General features: G+C 63.4%; 5 protein-coding genes across 5 annotated transcripts; 2 read left to right on the top strand and 3 right to left on the bottom strand.

Moving 5' to 3' along the window:
* Nucleotides 1–332: 332 nt before the first annotated feature.
* RHTO_01861 (O-acetyltransferase) lies at nucleotides 333–3538 on the bottom strand (the record flags this gene model as incomplete). The annotated part of the gene is made up of 8 exons (XM_016415540.1): nucleotides 333–343; nucleotides 407–752; nucleotides 815–890; nucleotides 953–1502; nucleotides 1562–2080; nucleotides 2138–2860; nucleotides 2938–3120; nucleotides 3412–3538. The coding sequence occupies 8 exons, from the start codon at nucleotides 3536–3538 to the stop codon at nucleotides 333–335; spliced, it is 2535 nt and encodes an 844-aa protein (XP_016272514.1).
* A 292-nt stretch (nucleotides 3539–3830) lies between these two features.
* RHTO_01860 (CCR4-NOT transcription complex subunit 1) lies at nucleotides 3831–10060 on the bottom strand (the record flags this gene model as incomplete). The annotated part of the gene is made up of 6 exons (XM_016415539.1): nucleotides 3831–4929; nucleotides 4995–5083; nucleotides 5143–6998; nucleotides 7058–8730; nucleotides 8787–9256; nucleotides 9320–10060. 6 exons carry the CDS (start codon nucleotides 10058–10060, stop codon nucleotides 3831–3833), a joined length of 5928 nt encoding a protein of 1975 aa, XP_016272513.1.
* Nucleotides 10061–11649: 1589 nt separating this feature from the next.
* On the bottom strand, nucleotides 11650–14371 carry RHTO_01859 (uncharacterized protein; the record flags this gene model as incomplete). Its single annotated transcript, XM_016415538.1, has 7 exons — nucleotides 11650–12096; nucleotides 12149–12306; nucleotides 12363–12777; nucleotides 12832–13079; nucleotides 13134–13386; nucleotides 13440–14263; nucleotides 14317–14371. 7 exons carry the CDS (start codon nucleotides 14369–14371, stop codon nucleotides 11650–11652), a joined length of 2400 nt encoding a protein of 799 aa, XP_016272512.1.
* Nucleotides 14372–14781: 410 nt separating this feature from the next.
* On the top strand, nucleotides 14782–15412 carry RHTO_01858 (translation machinery associated TMA7; the record flags this gene model as incomplete). Its single annotated transcript, XM_016415537.1, has 6 exons — nucleotides 14782–14796; nucleotides 14860–14864; nucleotides 14948–15011; nucleotides 15076–15081; nucleotides 15222–15300; nucleotides 15387–15412. The coding sequence occupies 6 exons, from the start codon at nucleotides 14782–14784 to the stop codon at nucleotides 15410–15412; spliced, it is 195 nt and encodes a 64-aa protein (XP_016272511.1).
* Nucleotides 15413–15614: 202 nt separating this feature from the next.
* On the top strand, nucleotides 15615–17288 carry RHTO_01857 (proteasomal ATPase-associated factor 1; the record flags this gene model as incomplete). Its single annotated transcript, XM_016415536.1, has 4 exons — nucleotides 15615–15887; nucleotides 15952–16296; nucleotides 16357–16422; nucleotides 16479–17288. The coding sequence occupies 4 exons, from the start codon at nucleotides 15615–15617 to the stop codon at nucleotides 17286–17288; spliced, it is 1494 nt and encodes a 497-aa protein (XP_016272510.1).
* Nucleotides 17289–17411: the final 123 nt, after the last annotated feature.

Genomic DNA, 17411 nt, shown 5'->3' with positions numbered 1-17411 from the left:
ACGAGAAGAGAGAGCAGGCCGCACTCGTCCCGGCCAGCTTGCAAACGTCCTTCAGCAAGGCCGCAGTCTCGTGAGAAGCTCGGCGGGACCGCCGCACGCTCAAGGCCGGACAGCAGCTGGAGGTCGAACGAAAGCCCAGCTTTGCGAAGGTCCTCTCCTCCTCGTCCTCCTACCCGTCCAAGGGATGCCAAAATGCCGATGATAGTGCAGAGAACCAATGTGAGAAGATACTTCCAACTGTAGGAGAGAGAGACGCCGGCACGAGCGTGCGGTCGTGGGTATGGGTAAGGAGAGGTCGTTCTTGTTCGTCCGCCTTGTCTACCGCTCGATGCTCATGCCGGGTCTGCGGGCAAACGCAACGTCAGCAAGGGACCTCAGAGCGCATAGAGAGGGATGGGGGACACACAAACGACGTTCAGTACCCACAACCCCGCCAAAATCGCCGCAAACCTGACCCTCAAATCCGTCACCACCACTCTGCCAACCTTACTCGCCCACCCGTCTCTCGCATCCAAGCCCGCCAACCCATCGCCCATGCCCTTGTCCCCGTCTGCCATGGTTGACAGCGCGACGTATTCGCCTGAGCCGGGGTGCGACGAGGCGATCGTTGCGGAGGAGGGGAGGGAGGGGATCGCTTCGCGGGTTGAGGAGGGGAGGCGGGCGGAGGAGCCGGGAGCGGGCTTGGGGACGTAGCAGATCATCGAGGTCAAGACGCCGGTCGCGATGGCGACCTGGTTCGAAATGAAGACGAACTGCGCGGGCGCGATCCTGCATCAGCTGAGGGCTGGAGTAAGAGAGTTGAAGAGGAACGCACGACGAGCGAGGTGACGACGAAGTTGACCGGGCGAAGCCATGCGCCGCCAGGAATCATCATGATGATACCGCGAGTGCTGGGCCGCGCGGATAACAGTCAGCTTCAGTGCATCGCTGGAGCTCGGACGCGGGCACTCACTCGCCGGCGATAAAGAGGTGGAACTGGATGATGAACGTCTCGAGCGAGCATTGTCCGAAAAAGATGAAGAATTTGGAGCTGGTCGAGCGCAGGAAAGGCGTCGCGTTCCTCAAGACGCACCACGCCAGGACGGGGAGGATCGAGACGTAAGGGTGGTAAGCGTTGTAGACGAACTTGCTCTCCCTCGTCAGCTCAAAGACGAAGTAGCCCGCCATCGTCACGGCCGAGGCGATGATCGTCCAGCGCTGCCATTGAGGCCATCGCAGGTCGTCCGTGACACGGTACTCCTTGATCTTGATGAACGCGTAGGCGGTGAACGCGCCAACCCACACGATCCACATGTCGAGCGTCTGGCGGAACCGCCACTCGCCGGCGTTCCAACTCGTCGCAAAGACCGTATTGATCACCTCGAACGTCTTCTCGAGCGGGCCGGGGATCTCGAAGAATGCCGCAGTAAGACAGGCCGCGACGATGAGCTTGGTGAGGAGGAACGCCGGCTTGTCGTTGTACTTGTGCCCGGCCCAGAGCGTGACCCAGATGATGCCGAACCCTGCAGAGTTGGGCTTGTCAGCTCAAGTCAGATAGCGGCAGACTCGAGAGGCGACCCACAGATCGTAACGAGCGGCGAGAAGTAGTAGCTGAGGTAGTCTGTGTCCATGAGGTAGGCGAGAACAACGGTGAGGAGGTTGAGGCGGACGAGGATGTTGGCGACTCGGGCGAAACCAAAGTCGGCCTTCTTGAGGAAGAAACTCAGGTGGCCGTAGCCTGTCATGAACAGGTACGCGGCGACGAGGACGCGGATCGGGTTGTAGATGCCGCTGATCTTGCTTGCGCCGAGGTAGTGGTAGATCAGGATTGCGATCTGCATCCAGCCCTTCCACTCGTCCGTCTGGTCGCGGTTGAGGAAGCCGAGGTCCTTCTCAGGCGGCTTCATCGTCACCACGCCGGCGACGACGGTGAGGAGGCAGAGGACGACGAAGGTCAAGGCGTCGTACTGCTTGTTCTCCTTAAGGAAGAGGTTGGTGCGGTCGGCGACGAAGAGGAGTGTCGTGGAGAAGCCGAAGATGGTGAAGGGCAGCAGGTACTTTTGGTCGGGGAAGAAACGGTAGACGATGGGTGCTGTGTCGGCTGCAGGGACAAAGAGGGTCAGCTTTGCGAAAGGAGGCAGAACTCGCGGGGACTTACAGCGAGAGTAGAAGTAGAGTCCTGCGGGACCGTACGCGACGAGCACGAGGAGCAAGAGCGCCTGAACCCAGTTCGGCGTCGGATACTGAAAGCAGCACGTCTTGTCGAAGGGGAACTTCTTCGGCAGCGCGTCGTTGCACCGCAAGTTGAGGAGGATGCTCGCCTGGACCTTGCTGATCGTGTCGGAAAAGTGCAGGCCGTCGACCGTCTCGTCATCGAGCCCTTCGATGACGCGGTTGAAGGAGCGAGGAACTGCGATCCCGCCAGTGCCGGTTCCGGGCGAAGTCGCCGCATCACGCAGCTTGGCGTCGAGGAGCTCGTTCATCTTCTGGATGTCGTCGTGGTGAACGGTCGCCGCTCGTTCAGGCGACAGACGCGACTCGATGGCATTCTCGACGGGAAGGAGGATGACCTCGTCGGCAATGGCGGGAAGGGAAGGGCGAGTTGCGGCGAAGAGGGTGTCGATTCGTCGGTCCCAGACGTCGATGCCGCCCGAGTTCGGATGCCGCAGGTACCAGATGCCGCTGCCGATGACTGCGAGGGTAGGCGTGCCGTGGCCAGTCGCCGAGCCGAGGGTTCCTTCGAAGAGTTGCGTTGCGCGAGTTCCGTTCAGGAAAGGGTCCCAGTAGAAGGAGAACTGAATGCCGCCCGCCATGAACGTCCGGTCTGTGTGCTTGTCGGCCTTCGTGTCGATATTCTTATCGGCGTGCTTGACGGTTGCGTCTGTTGACGGTCGCAATTAGCAAAAAACGCTTATTGTCGCGGGTGAACCTTGGTCAGGACGGTCCCCTCCGACTCACAGAAGACCTGTCGCACAGTCGAGTCGCCGATGAACACCACGCTCCGTCCTTCCAAGCACTGCCCGACCTGCTTCGGCGTGTACGGATGCAGCATGCAACCGTCGGGCTGCCAGCTCGTGTGCTTGTCGTCGAGCCATCGTCCCTCGTTCAGCAAGGCCTTGCAGTGATGCCGATCGCCGCTGTCTGTTTGCAATGAGCAAGGAAGATGAGTATCAGCGCCGAGCGATATTACTGCGAACTCGAAAGCTGTGTCGAGGCGCAACGACCCGTCGTCCGCTCCTTCCAGCTCGCCTCCTCATCTGGCCTGCCCAGAAGCGTATCCTGCTTCTCCCAGCGCTGCAACGGTGTCCCAGCATCTCCTCCTCGTCCATCTCGCTTTCCCCCACCTCTCCCGTCATGCATCCCCAAACAAGCCCCCGGGACGCGTCTAGTCGCCACGAACCCTGCATCACCCACGAAGAGAGCATTGTGCACCTTGAATGAAGAACCGGAAGACGGCGAGGGCGAGGACGAGCGCGATCAAGCTGCCGTGAAACGAGCGAGTCGGGAACCACTCCTTCTTGGGCGCAGGCTTGTCTGCGCCCGAACCGTTCGCAGCCATTGCTCCAGCAGCGCGTGCAGCAGCAGTCAAGCGGGCGCAGGGAGCGTGTACGAGTGAGCGTGAGCCAGACTTGCTCGGGAGGCGGGAAGGGCGCTCCAAGTCTCGCCCAGCAGCGTCGACGGGATCTCGCAAGAGCTGCAAAAGAGTCTGGTATTGGTATCTTACAAGTGCGAAAACGAGGGGGGGGATGATGAGCGACGCAAAGAAACACTTCAAAAACTACACTGTATGGGTGAGACGACCGTGAGGAATAGCTAAGCGAGAGAAAGAGGGAGATGCGACGGGAGGGAGACTATGCAGCGGCAGGGGGACCGGCGGGAGGAGACTGGACGAGGCGGGCAAAGTGCGAGACGAGCGCGCGCGCGCCGGCGTCGTCGTTCGGGAGGCGGGAGAGGACCTTCTCGACCGTCGAGGCGTGGTCGCGCAGGAGCTGGCTCAACGAGTGCTGCACGCCCATCGGGACTGGGCGCGCCGCGAGGCTGCGCTCGAGGACCACACGCAGGATGGCCTCGGACACGCGCGAGGTCTCCTTCGTGGCGTCGTCCTCTCCGGCTTCGGCAAAGATGGTGAGCAACGCCTTGCTGAACCACGCCGTGTGGCTCGAGACGAAGCGCAGCTGGTTGACCACGGCGAGCAGGAGGTAGTACCTCGTCTCGGGCGCGGCACGCTCGACGAGCTGGCGGAGCGTCTTGAACGACTCGCTCGACGCGTCGAAGCCGGCCTGTCCCTTCTGCGCCTTGTGCTGGTTGATCGCAGTCGCGCCGAGGCGGAGGACGAGGCTGTTGACGAGCGGGACGTTCACCGCCGGCTCGCCCCGCTCGACCTTTGCGCTCGGGCGGTCGAGGCGTGCGAGAACCATCGAGACGAAGTCGGCCGGCTCGCCGCTGACGAGGTACTGGTCGAGGACGGGGAGGATGCCCGAGACCGTCAACGCGGCGGTGTAGTCGGCGAGGAACGCGGGCGCCTTCTGCGCCTCCGGCAGCGACTCGAGGTCGAGGCCGGGCATAAGGGGGTCTGGCAGCCTCGTCGCGACCTGTACCGGGAAGGCCGACAGGACGAGGTTGGTCATCTGGACGGCGTTCGACGGGAGGACATCGACGAGGGCGGGCGCGGCCTGGGCGACAAAGTCGGGGAAGTCCTTCAGGAGGACGAGGAGGAGGCGCTCGGTGCCGATGTAGAGCGTCCTGACGACTTCGCTGAGCTTGCCGAGGCGGAGGTGCGGCGCGAGGAACCGGAGGAGCGAGACGAGTTGGCGGAGGAAGGCGTTCCATCCGTCGCGCGACTCGGTCATCTGCAGCAACTTGGGCATGAAGAAGCGGTGCGTGATGAGCGAGATCCAGGAAAAGGCGAAGGCCGGGAAGATAGAGGGTTGGCAGGTGTTGAGCGAGTGGCTGCAGCGGTCAAAGTCTTGGGTCAGCCATCTGCTTTCGGATATGCGAAAATCTCCCGCCCGCACCTCAGACCGATCAAGATCGTCGAGTACGCGGCGCCCAGGTGCGATTCGATTGCCGCAAGGTTGCACAGCAAGCTCGAGAAGAAGCGGAACTGCGAGCGGCGAGGCATCAGCTGCTAGCTTCGCGAGGGAGCGATGGCGGGGAACGCACGAAAGGCTTGGCCTGGAAGTGGATGCCGAGCTCCTCGTGCGAGTTGGCAAGCACGAGAACGACAATCGACAGGACCTTGTTCATGTAGTGCACCTTGGCCTTGTCGTTGTTTGCGCCCGTCGGGTCGGCATGGTACTTGATCATGAACGTGATCAGGCGAGCAAAGGCGTCGACCGGCTGGAAGATGCCCGTCGCGGGGGTGCCACCTGCCGCCTTGTTCTTGATGTACGAGTCGATGCTGACCTCGGTGCAGACGCGGAAGAAGAGCGACGAGATCTCCTCGCCCTTGAGGATGCCTTGCTTCTGAAGCTGGACGACAAAGTCGACAAAGGCCTTCTCGATGTTGTGCGACTGCTGGTAGAGCCGAACCCACTCGGCGAAGCAGAGGGTTAGCTGCTCGCGAACGGCGGCGTCCTCGGCGGAAGTGAGGTTGCTCGGCGAGAGCTCGCGGACGCTGGTCGTGCCGCGGGATTGCACGTCGTCGAGGAGCTTGCGGGCCGCGTCGGTCGCCTTGCCCTGGCGGACGCCCTGGCTGAGCGCCTCGAGCGAGTTGGCGAACTGCTCGCGGGTCGCGACAGGCGGGACCTCGGCGAGGCACGCCGCAACGACGCCGGCGACAAAGTCGACGACGGTCGCGCGGAACTCGCGGACGGCGAACTTGGCAAGCTGGAGGTCGAGGTCGGCGACGTTGATGAAGCGGGCCTGGAGGAGCGCGACGGTGACGGGGACGTTGAATTTGCGCTCGTCCTCGGCGTACACGAGCCAGTCGGTGACCTCCTTGGCGACGCGAGGCGAGATGGCGCAGAGGCGGTCGAGGAGGAAGACGTAGGCGTCGCGGGCGAGAGCACCCTCACTGCGGTACAGCAGCTGGACGACCTTTTGCGAGCAGGCGAGGACGGTGTCGTCGCGCGAGGCGGACGACGCGGCGACGAGGGGGATCTGCTGGACGATGCGGCGGAGGTCGCTCTCCTGGCCGACACCGGCGAGCTGCGGGACCGACTCGGCGGCGAGCGCCTGTTCGAGCTCGGCGAGGAGCGCGGCAAACTTCTCCATCGCCTGCGGGGCCGTGAGGACGCCGGCGTCGGCGACGACAGCAGCGGCGGCTGCAGCGGCGGCGGCGGCCTGCGGGACGTTGGCGGCGGCCATGGCGGGCGACTCGGCGTAGAGCGCGCCGTTGCGTCCGTCGGCTGCGGGAGGGAGAGTGCGGAGACGCGCGAAATCCTCATAGACCTGCAGCTGCTGCGGCGAGAGGCCGCCGAGCTTGAGGCGCAGCGGGTCGGGGAGCATGCCCGAGTAGTGCGACGCAGCCATCGCGGCCGTGTCCCAGAACGCCTCGCGCGAGCGCTCGCGGTGGCTGCGGCGCGCGAGGTACGCCGGCGCGAGCCCCTCGTCCACCTCGAGCACCGCCTTCTCCATCGCGACCTTCTCGACGACGCTGCAGGCGAGATCGAGGTTCTCGGCGACGATGACCTGGATCGCCTGCTCGGGGAGCGAGTCGTCGGTGAAGCCGTTCTGCAGGAGGAGGGTGCGGGCGTGGGCGATCATGCTGAGGCGCAGAGGCTCCTTGCAGGTGACGAGCGCGAGCGACCCGGCGAGGTTCTGCACCATGAGGTGCGCCGCGGTCGCCATGTTGTTCTCGTCGCCTTCCATCGCAAAGTCCTTCATCGTCAGCTCGCGAGTCGAGATGCCGGCGATGGTGACAGAGCGCTCGACGACCGGCGCGATGATCTCGCGGACGGCGCGGTCGATGGCGAGGCAGATCAGGCGCTTGAGAGCCGGGTTCGACGTGAACATGGGGAGCTGCGAGTTGAACACCACGAGACTCGGCAGGTTCTGGAGGGCCGCCGAGACGGTGTCTGCAGCAGCAAAGCGTCAGCGTGTATTGAGCGGGCAATGGGGGAACGTTGCGACGCACCCTGCAGCGACAGCGAGTAGCCAGGCTGGTTGACGCCGAGCATCGGCGGAAGGCGGGCTGCCTCTCCCGGAGCACCGGCAGCGGGGAGGGCGTGGTGGGCGGCGCTGGCGAAGCCGGTGCGGAGGCCGTGCTCGTCGACGTCCTGTCCGAGGTGACCACCGGCGCCGGCCTGCTGCTGCTGCTGGGCGAAATTGGCGAGGGCGAGCTCGACCGACGTCTGCGGAACACCGCCCTGCTGGCCGGGTAGAACGGCCGCCTGCGCCTGTGCAGCTGCCGCCTGCTGCGCAGCAAGCTCCTTCGACCGGTTGCGCAGGATCTCGGTCGGCTCGACATCCTTGAGGTCGACATCGAGCGACTTGCAGAGAACCTCGATCTCGAACTTGAGATTGAGCTTGAGCTCGGCGAACTGGTAGAGCTCGACGAGGAGGCGCAGGATCGCCATGAGCCAGGGGTTGGGCGGCCGGAACACGCGCGACTTGGAGCACTGCTCGAGGACCTTGCAAACGAAGGGGATGGCGACGATGAGGCGGTTCGAGTCGTACCCCTCGATCAAGAGCTGCTTGAAGGCGATGTTCGAGTGCCGAATGGGCTTGTCCTTGGCGAGCGTGAGACCACCAAGCCACGAGCCGAGGTTCTTGAGGAGCGTGCGTTCGGTCGACGACTGGACCGTCTTGTCCGAGTTGAGGAGTGTCGCGAGCTTGACGAACGTCTCGTGCAGGACGCGCTTGACGAGCTTCGGCATCTTGAGCGCCTCGAGGAACTGCTGGTAGAGCTGATGGTTGTTCGGCTCGATCGAGACGCGCTGGGCGACAAGGTAGTGCGCGAACCAGGCGAAGTGAAGCGGCTCCATTCGCGAAACCATGTCCTTGACCTTGGTCTCAAAGTTCGACGGCGCGAGGTTGTTGACGATGAAGAGGATCTTGTCCGACGTCTGCTCATCTGGCGCCTCCGGGTCTCCTCCCGACTCTTCGACGTGGATAGCCGAGAAGGGCAGCCTCTCAGGCTCCCTTGGCAGCTCCTGCTCCGGCCCAACGTCGAGACCGCCGAGCGAGCTGCCGTTCTCGCCGCCTTCGCGCTGCAAGAGCGCCTCCCTTGCCGTGTTGGCCACCTCGGGGTGCAGCTGCTGGACGTGCGGGATCGAGAGAATCGAGTGCGCCAGCTGCGGCCACTCGCTCAGGCGCGACTGGAACCTGGCAAGAGCCTGAATGCCGAAGCGGAACCAGTTCGAATCCGGCGGGTTGCGCAGTGCGTCCAGGACGTACCGCACGGCGATGCCGAGCGGGACGAAGTCGATGAGGTGGTACTGGATTAGGTCGCCGAACAGCGACGCGGTGAGGGCGAGCTCCTTTGGCGGGTAGGTGTTGAAGAAGCGGTGCTCGTCGAAGAGGCCGTGGAGGAAGCAGGCGAAGAACTCGTGATCGTGCTGGTTGTCCGAGTCCTTGGCCTGGCGCAGCGCGGTGACGACCTTGTCGACCGAGATCTCCTGCTCGTACATGCGCTTGTAGAGCGCGTCGCACTCGGCCTCGATCTCAGGCGAGAACGACGTGACGGCCATGCCCGGCTCCGACTCGCTGTTCTTCGGCGAGAAGTTCATGAGGCGAGGGTGAAGCTGCAGGCACTGCGTGCGGACCTCCTTGAAGAGCTCGACGTCGTTGCCGGTGAAGAGCTCGTGGCTGCGTGCGTGCGAGGTTAGTTACGTTCAAGTCACGGTGATTCAGCGGAAACGCACTGTGCTCGGAGAACGCGCATGAAGATGGCGATCGTCGCAGCGTTGAGCGCGAGCGTGGTCGGCTCAGGCGGGTGGTCGAGCTCCTGCCTCCTAAGCTCGTGCTGAACCTTGTGACCGACAAACTCGAGCGTCGCGCGCACGAGCTGTCCGCCGTGCTGCTGAATCTGGCCCGTCAACCACTTGTCGAGGTTGAGGTACTCGCGCCGGCTCGCCAGGGCGGCCAAGTCAAGCGCGAGGACGAACGGCCGCAGCTCCAGGATCTGGTCGAGCATCTTCAGGTCCTGCGCGATGTCGATGATGCGGGTGACGTTCATTTCCGATTCGGCGTAGAAGTCGCGCAGGGCGGCGAAAAGGAACTGGCGGTCGATCTGGGAGAGGCGAAGGAAGACGAGCTGGTGCGAGGGGTGGCCGGCGAGGAAGGTCGAGAGGAGCCGGGCAGTGAGCTCGGCGTGTATGGCGTTCCAGGGTTTCTGCGAAGTGACGAAATGTCAGTTGCGGAATGGCAAAAGCAGGAAGGGAAACGGAGAGCTCACCTCGACCTGCGTCAACGCGACCAACACCAACTCAGGATTGCTCTTGCATCCCCGGTCGAGCAACTCGTGCACGCGACCCGCCAACTCGGCATTCGAAGCGTCCCCACCGAGCCTGACGAGCGTCGTCGTGACCTCCTGCGCGTTCCACGGGCTGTTCTGCACCGAATGCGCGAGCGCCTTGATCGTCGGGCTCGATCCCGCCGCATCGTCGACGGAGACGACTTTGTGGACGCTCGCGAGGTTGGCGAGGTTCAGGTGCGGCTCGGTTGAGGCGCTCGTACCGGGGGGGGTAGCCGGCGACGAGGCGAGGAAGACGAGGCGGTCGATGAGGGAGAACTGGAGGAGAGGGTTTCCCCACTGGGTCCAGAGGCCGGAGATGGCGCTCGTACCGCCCGGAGCAGAGACGAGTCCGAGACCGCTCGTTTGCGGTGGGTTGGCGCGAGGGTCCTCGGCGGTCGGTGGCGGGGCGGGAGAGACCTGCAGGAGAGTCGCAAAGGCGCGGATACCAAAGTGGTCGGGAAGAGCGCGCATAGGCGAGTCGTACGCCCTCACGACGTCGCCCCACCGCAAAGCCGGCTGCGACTCGTGCACCGCGCGAACCCACGATGCCACATCGACGCCCCTGCCGTTGTCGCCCTCCTTTGTCGCGAGGTCAATGAGCTCGAAGAGCTGCTGAGCGACCCGCATCTCTGCCGATCCGACATCGCTGCCGTCGCTCGACAAGCCTCCGTACCGTGACATGACGTTGCGGACGAGGTCGGGGGTCGACAAGGCGGGAACGGGTGCGAAGCGTGAAAGGATAGAGACTGCGGACGGACGGCGCTTGTCGTCGAGGGCGGCTTCGGTGAAGGCGTGAGCGAGAGCCTGAGCTCCAACGTCGGGGCCAAGGCGTCCGCGGACGGCGGAGAGGACGATGGCGCGGCGGTCGTCGTCCGAGAAGAGGGATTCAGGAGAGTCGGAGTCGGAAGGAGGAGCTTCGCCAAGGTAGATGTCGGAGAGGAGGATAGACAAGAGGCGGGAGATTGGGAGCGGGGAGAGCTCGGCGAGGTCGTGGACGGTCGAAGGAGGAGAGCCGAGCTGCTCAAGAGCGGGGTGGAGGCTCTGGCGGATGAGCTTGGCTGCGTCGAGGCCGATTGCGCGCTTGAGGCCAGTCGGGGGTGTGGCCGACGGGAAGAGGAGGGTCAGGAAGGGCGCGCAAAAGACGAGGCGTTCGAGCGGCGAGAGCTCGGAGAGATTTGGGTGCGAGACGAGGGTCGAGAGCGAGAAGGACCGGAGTACGGAGTCAGACCCGGATGGTCCCTCGGCGCCCTCGAGGACGGCGTCGCGGAAGCGCTCGGCGAGTGCGGGCTCGCGTGCGCAGCGCTGGACCTCGGAGGCGAGGAGTCGGAGGTGAAGCTCGGGCGAGGGAGGCTGCGAGGCGGAGGAGGGGGGAGGCGACGCCGGTGAGGCGGTGAGGAGGGTTGCTGCACCCTGAATGAGACGGCGGATGAGGTGTGCGTGAGGTGCGGGGCCGTGCAAGTCGATCAACTGTGGTGAAGCACGTCAGCTGTCAGTTCCACCTCAGCCCTCGCTAGGATGCAGATCTCCCCCTTGAGAGGCGATGGGAGGTAAAGTTGCGCACCGAACGGATCTCGTCGCGATTCTTGTTGAAGTTGTCCTCGGACAGCGTGCTCAACAGGAAGACGATCTGAGCCTGTATCGCCAAGCAGCGGTCAGTGTGTGAGCCCGGTGTGGGTGAGCAGCTCGGGAGAGGGGAGAGACGCACGCGGACGATGGTGAGGAGCGAGGTGGACGCGCCCGACTGCTGCGCCTGTCCAGTCTGGCCCTGGGTGCCCTGGGGAGCTCCCTGCTGCTGCGCGGAAGCTCCCCCCGGCGGCCAGAGGCCTGGCGGAGGGCCTGACGGGTGAATGCTGGAGAGGGAGGACGACCTCTCGTCGCAGGCTCGACACCGCGATGCAGAGGTCGCGAGCGGGCTCAGGCGGTCTTCAGGCGGTCCCTAATCGTAGCACGAGTCCTGTCGTCTCCCGTGCGCGTTGTCGTCGGACTGGTCGTGAGCGTGCGGGCGCGAGGACGAGACGTCGAGGGTCGGCGACGGCGCGAGGCGGACCGAGAGCGGGTGCGCCTGCCTGCGTGAGAGAGGTTGCACGAGTGTCCTTGTGTCCTAGAACACCCGCCAACAGCGAAGAAGCGAGACGACTTGGTGCGGCCCAGGCGACCGCCCTCTCGCGAGCTAAGTCTCGCCAATACGAACTCGAGTTGTATTCAAGTTGTATTCAATCGGCTCTCGACTTCTTCTGTCATGGATACGAGTCCTGCTAATGCAAACAATGCTACGTGACCTTCTCCGCAACGAGCCACATCTCGTACACGCCCCAGCCGACATCGAGCAGCTCGTCCCCGTCCGCTCCTTTCTCTTCCTTCGCCGCGTTGCTCACCGCCAGCAACCTCACGAACCGCCACCCAGGCTCGAGGCCGCCGTCCTTTGCCGGCGCGGAAGACGAGGGTAACGCCGCCGAGACCGAGACCTCGCATTCGCGGACGCCGCTCGCCCGTCGTCGCTTTGTCCGCTGCCACCAACGCTGGACGACGCCTGAGCTAGCCTCGGCGGCTTGTTCGGCTGCGAGGAGCCGTCGTGCGAGAGGCGAGATCAGCCTCGAGTCGGGGAAAGAGGGCGACGGCAAGGTGGAGTGGAGACTGAGGGGCGAGCGGTGGAGGCTGCGCGAAGGACAGCGGATGACGGGCGGGGCATTCGGCGAAGTCGGATGTCGTGCGCGGACCTGCAGCAGACGCTATGAGCTCAGAATCTCGCTCAAGACGAACCAGACTCACCCAGTGATGCCCGTCGACGCTCACTTCGACACGGATCTTGCCGCTGCTCAACACCTTGACCGCATCCTCGAGGATGATGTTCAGCTTGACTGTCGGCGTCCAAGCTGCATCGAGCGGCGCGAGAAGCGATAGAGCGATGTAGTCGCCAGCACGAACGACTGCGAGCCGTTCGTCAGTCGAGAAGAGCGTGCAGACTCGAAGAAAGCGAGCGCACCATCCGGCGACCGGAACGCAGTCTTCTCGTCCCCATCAACCGCAAACTGGTAAGCCCATTCCCGCGCCCACGTCTCCTCCTCCCTCCACAGCTCCTCCCCCTCGATCCATCCCCTCGCAACCCATCCAAGATGCTCCTCCCATCTCTGCAGGCTGCCAACTCGCTCAGGACCTGGATAGGGCGTCGCATCGGGCGGTGGGAGGAGGGCGATGTTGGTGTGGAAGATGCAGGAGTCGGAGGGAAGACAGAGGGAGCGGGCGTGGTGGGCGTAGGGATGAGGCGAGAGCGGCTCTGGTAGGGATGGCCGGTAGGGGACAGGCGAGATGGTACGAACGTTCGTGAGAGGCGTGTCGGGAGAGGGAGGTGGAGGAAAGGAGGTGTTGAGATACGACGAGAGGCGGACGAGGCCTTTGTGCTGTGAAGCGTAGAGCGTCAGCTCGCAACCGAGATCAGGCGCGCCTCGACTCACGATGAAAGCCTTGTTGCGCGCGATACCCTCGCCATCGCTGTGTCCGTACGGACTCGGCAACTGGCTCAGCTTGCTCGTCAAGACGTAAGGCGGCTCGTTCTGGAACAGTGTGAACGAGTTGTCGGCATGGCCGAGCTCGTCGCGCGAGTAGGCGAGCTCGCTCGTGAGGCGCATGAACCGCTCGACGTGTTGACGAGAGGTGAAAGCGCCAGTGCCGACCCAGGAGAAGCAGGTGTGGAGGGGGTTGTCTGCGGGAGGATGAGTGAGCGGCAGTGATGCCAAAGAAGCGGTTGAGGACGCACTGAAAAAGCACCACTCTAGCCCATACAGAGCAGCAACCTCCTCGTTCGTGTGCACGACGACTGGACCCTCCGGATCTCGGCTGAACTGGGCGTACATGGCGCGGAGAGGCTGGACGACCCAGTCGTCGTCCTGGAAGAAGCAGTGCGGTGTGGAGGACTGGAGACAGGCGAGGTAGCGTGCGACGAAGAGCATGTTGCGAGGTGAATTGTAGATGCGGAGTTTAGAGGGCGCGCAACCGGATTTGGCGAAGGTCTGCAGAGGAAGAGGTCAGCGAGTGGGCTGATTCGCTCGATAAAGCTTCGTACCTGCTGCGTGAGGCGAATGTCTGGGTTGTTGTTCCAGACGAAGACCGAGTCGAAGAAGGAGTACTGGCAGAGGTGGGCGAGGATCACGGCGACGTTCTCCGTCCGCTTCCAATGCAGGACGATCGCAGTCGTGTCGCCGACGGTCTTCGCGTCCGAGTAAGGATCGAGGGACGACTGGTCCGCAAACCAGTGGCGCTCCATGCCAGGGACAGACGTCGCGTAGCGAGACTTGGGCGGCGCGACGTCGGAGAGAACGCTTCGAGGATGTCGTCCCCTCACCCGTACTGACTGGAAGGGCCGAGATGTGCCGAACGCCGTATGCAGGACTTCCCGAACGCCGAGAACGAAGAGGACGAGGACGACCAGCTGGCCTAGCCGACTGAGCGTCGGTATCCGTCCCGTTCGTCCCAGACCTGGACTTGGAGGGACCGCAAGGTCCGAGTCGCCGTGTAGGTGCGGCTTGGGCGATAACGGGTCGGACTGCGCAACTAAAAGACGCGCCAAACCTTGTCCCGCTCGCTTCAGCGTCGTCTCGACGCCTCCGCCTGCCGCTCTCGATAGCCTCGCTCGTCCAAAAAGACCTTTCCTCCAGCCTTCCCGCTGGATCGCCGAAACCTGGGCTGCCACAGTCGCCTTCCATCGCTCGATCGATGAAGGGCGGACAGTCGCAGACGGTGTCGAGCGGTGCGCAGGTCGAGCGAGAGACGAACCGACTGGACGGAAGCCGAGAGCTGGGTTGAGCGGTGGCCCAGACTCTCGCGCGGACGGCGAGGACGGCAGAGGTGACATGGACCGCTCTGGCGGCAGGTCTGGCCGGATCGTGACTGTTGCAGCCGTATCAGCCTCGGTTGATTGACGGGTGGGGAGGAGGACGCACTCTTGACCTCGTCGCGCCGCTCGTGTCTGCGCGGTATGTTATGCGGGTGCTGCATTCATCTGTAGCGAGCAGTCTAGCCTGTCCAAGCGGCACTTGGTCGAAGTGAGCGTATGCGAGGGGCGGAGAGGGGTGCGCGACACAGCTCTGCCTTGAACAGGCGACTCGACGACATCAAACTCCCCAGGAGGGCTATCGACGTCTGTGAGTGCCCTCGTACAGCTTAAGTCTCGCCTGCTGCCCTTGGAAAGGGAGCTCGAGGCGCCGTCTTGTCGCCACCATGCTCATCAGCTCGAGGGGTCGGAGGGGATGGAGACGGGCGTACGGCTGCGTAGGCGGTCCAAGGCGGATGCGGCATGGCCTGAAATGGGTTGGAAGTGACTGGCGAGCTTCGGGCTGACCATTCGACCCTACTCCTGCAGATATACACCTCTTCTCCGTCCCTCAATCTCTCTGCTTTCGTAAACAATGTCTGGCCGCCAGGTACGTTGCATTTCTTTTGGTCTTGTTCGCATATGGGACTGACGAAGCGATCCCATCTTGCAGGGAGGGTACGTGTTGCCTCGCGCAGCTTCATCGTTCGTCTCGCCGCGTCGAACCAGAGACTGACGCTGTCCTATCTTCTCCCTTACAGCAAGCTTAAGCCCTTGAAGGCACCCAAGAAGGGCAAGGCTGAGGAGGACGAGGACGACGCGGCGGTGAGCTCCGCTCCTGATGTGCTTCTCCATTGCTCTCGCTGACTTCCTTCTCTCGGCCTCGCAGTTCAAGGTGAGCGCCACCCTACGAACACCTCCTACGACTGCCCGCCTCGCCAAGCGCGAGCCACATCGCGTCGGCATTGCTGACCCGTTCCTTCCCGCCTTGTTCCACTCTCCCGCCGCTTTTCTATCCGTAATTCCCGTCCGCAGGCGAAGCAGAAGGCCGAGGCTGCGAAGCTCAAGGAGATGCAGGCAAAGGCTGCCAAGGGCGGTCCTCTGCTCGGCGGTGGTGCGTAATCCGTCCTCTTCCTCCGGCTACTCTCCCTCGCCCCACGGCCGTCCGCTAATCCTCTCTCACTTTGCTACTTTCCTCAGGCATCAAGAAGTCGGGCAAGAAGTAGGCTGGTGGTCCCGGATCTGTTGCATGCACCTTATTCGACCGGTTCTTCCTCGTCCGAGACATCGTGAGCGCCTTGCCGCGGCTTGTGATCCTGTATATCAGTCTTGAGATTGTCCTCTTCGCCACAAAGCCTTCGAAGCTGCCCCGAGCGAGTTGCCTCCCCACCTCCTCCCTCGACTCGCTTCTCCCTCTTCCACCTCACCATGTCAGCACCAGCCAAGGTCCAGTCCTTGCCATACATTGCTCTGCAGCCCTCGCTGCCGCACGTCATCGCCGACATCACTCACCCACGCTCGACTGTCGCCGCCGAGAACGCCTGGGTTTCCGCTTACCGCCTTCCTTCAATCCCTCCGGACGAGGCCGCGAAGGCGAAGGAGGGGAGTGTAAATGGTCGGATTAGGGTCAGCGAGGCGGACGAGCCTGGCGAAGTCGAAGTCGAGGGTCGGGACGGCGTTGAGGTCGAGATGAAGTCAAAGGTCCGTCAGCTTCCGCTCGGGAGGCACTTTGCGGGCTGTGAAGTGCTGACAGAATCCTCTCCAGAGCGAGTTCACGATCGCCTGCCCGAAACTCGACATCCCGCCGACACCTGTCCTCCTCCCTACTCCTTCGCTCAACGCCGACTCGACCGCTTCCACTTCCGCCAACTCGGGATCGCAAGAAGCGCCCGCTCCTTCTCTCCTCCGTCTGCCGGCCCGCGGCGGAATCGAATCCTTCGCATTGAGCGGGGACGAGCGAAGGGTGATCGTCGCCGGACGGGATGGCCAGGCGAGGGCTGTCGAGGTTGTGCGATTCGAGGAAGGCGCGAGCACGAGAGGGAAGAGGCTGGGCAAGGGGAAGGAGACGGCGTTGAGAGGACATGTTGGTGACTTGACGGCGGCAGAATTCGTGGGTTGCGCCTCGCTTGCTTCGCTTGTCTGCTGTCTAACCGCCTGCGTACGTCCGCAGTTCCCGTCGAATGAGGTGGCCTTGACTGCAAGCAGCGACATGACCTTACGGGTGTTCTCGGCGACGGTACGTGGCTCTCGCCCTTCCCGGCAGACGCAAAGTCCTGACGATGTTCACTGCAGGACGGCTCGTCACCGCGCGTGCTTAAAGGTCACACAAAACGCGTCACCGGCCTCGCCATCCTGCGCTCCGCCTCACTAGGCGGTCCTCACAAGGGTCGCGAAGTCATCTCTTCATCCCTTGACGGGACGATCAAGCTCTGGGATGTACCGACTGCGACGGCTACCACGACGTGGACGCTCTCGCAGCCCGTAAGCACGATGAGCGTGGTCCAGATTGGCGATGAGGATGCGCAGGATGTCAGGCGTGGCAAGTTCGTTCTGGCGGCGCACTCGGACGGCTCGATTTCTTTCTTCTCCCTCGCCTCTCAGCCTGTCTCCGGTATCCACCCCGCTACGACGGTCTTCCGCGCCTCGTCCACCTCGGCGATCGACGCCCTCTCCACGCTTTCCTTCCACTGTTCTGACACACTCGTGGTCGCCGTTGGCTTCCGAAACGGCACCGTCTCCGTCTTCTCCGTACCGCTATCCTCACTAGCACACGTCGCTGAGCCGAGGCAACCTATCAGTACATGGCGACGAACGGAGGGCAGCCAGATCCACAGCCTTCGCCTCAGTCAGCGACGTGCGACGTCGCACTCACCTTCACCAGACGACGGGCTCAGCATCCTTGTCGCATCCTCAGACGGCATGGCGTACCGAGCGAAACTCTCTCTGCAGGACGGTGCAGTCGAGGTGGCAGAGGAGTTTGTCGGGCCTGATTGTGAGCCGGTCACGGGTATCTGCGAGGACACGGCGGGGAGGGTGTGGATCTCGGCGGGTGGCGCACATGGCGGCTTGCGAGTGTATGAGCGGGCAGCAGCGGGAGTGTAGGATTCACTCGGAGCGGCAGCTCGAGATTGACTTCCAACGCCGATTCTTCCTCAGCATTCAAGCGCTCTTCGCCTCTGCCGATGGAGGCAAAAGAGCTGAGGACGGAGGGAGCAGACGATCGAG

This window comes from Rhodotorula toruloides (assembly GCF_000320785.1).
Source record: "Rhodotorula toruloides NP11 unplaced genomic scaffold Scaffold15, whole genome shotgun sequence".
Taxonomy (NCBI): domain Eukaryota; kingdom Fungi; phylum Basidiomycota; class Microbotryomycetes; order Sporidiobolales; family Sporidiobolaceae; genus Rhodotorula; species Rhodotorula toruloides.
Note: the sequence above shows the minus strand (reverse complement) of the source record. Positions and strands in the feature narration are given on the sequence as shown.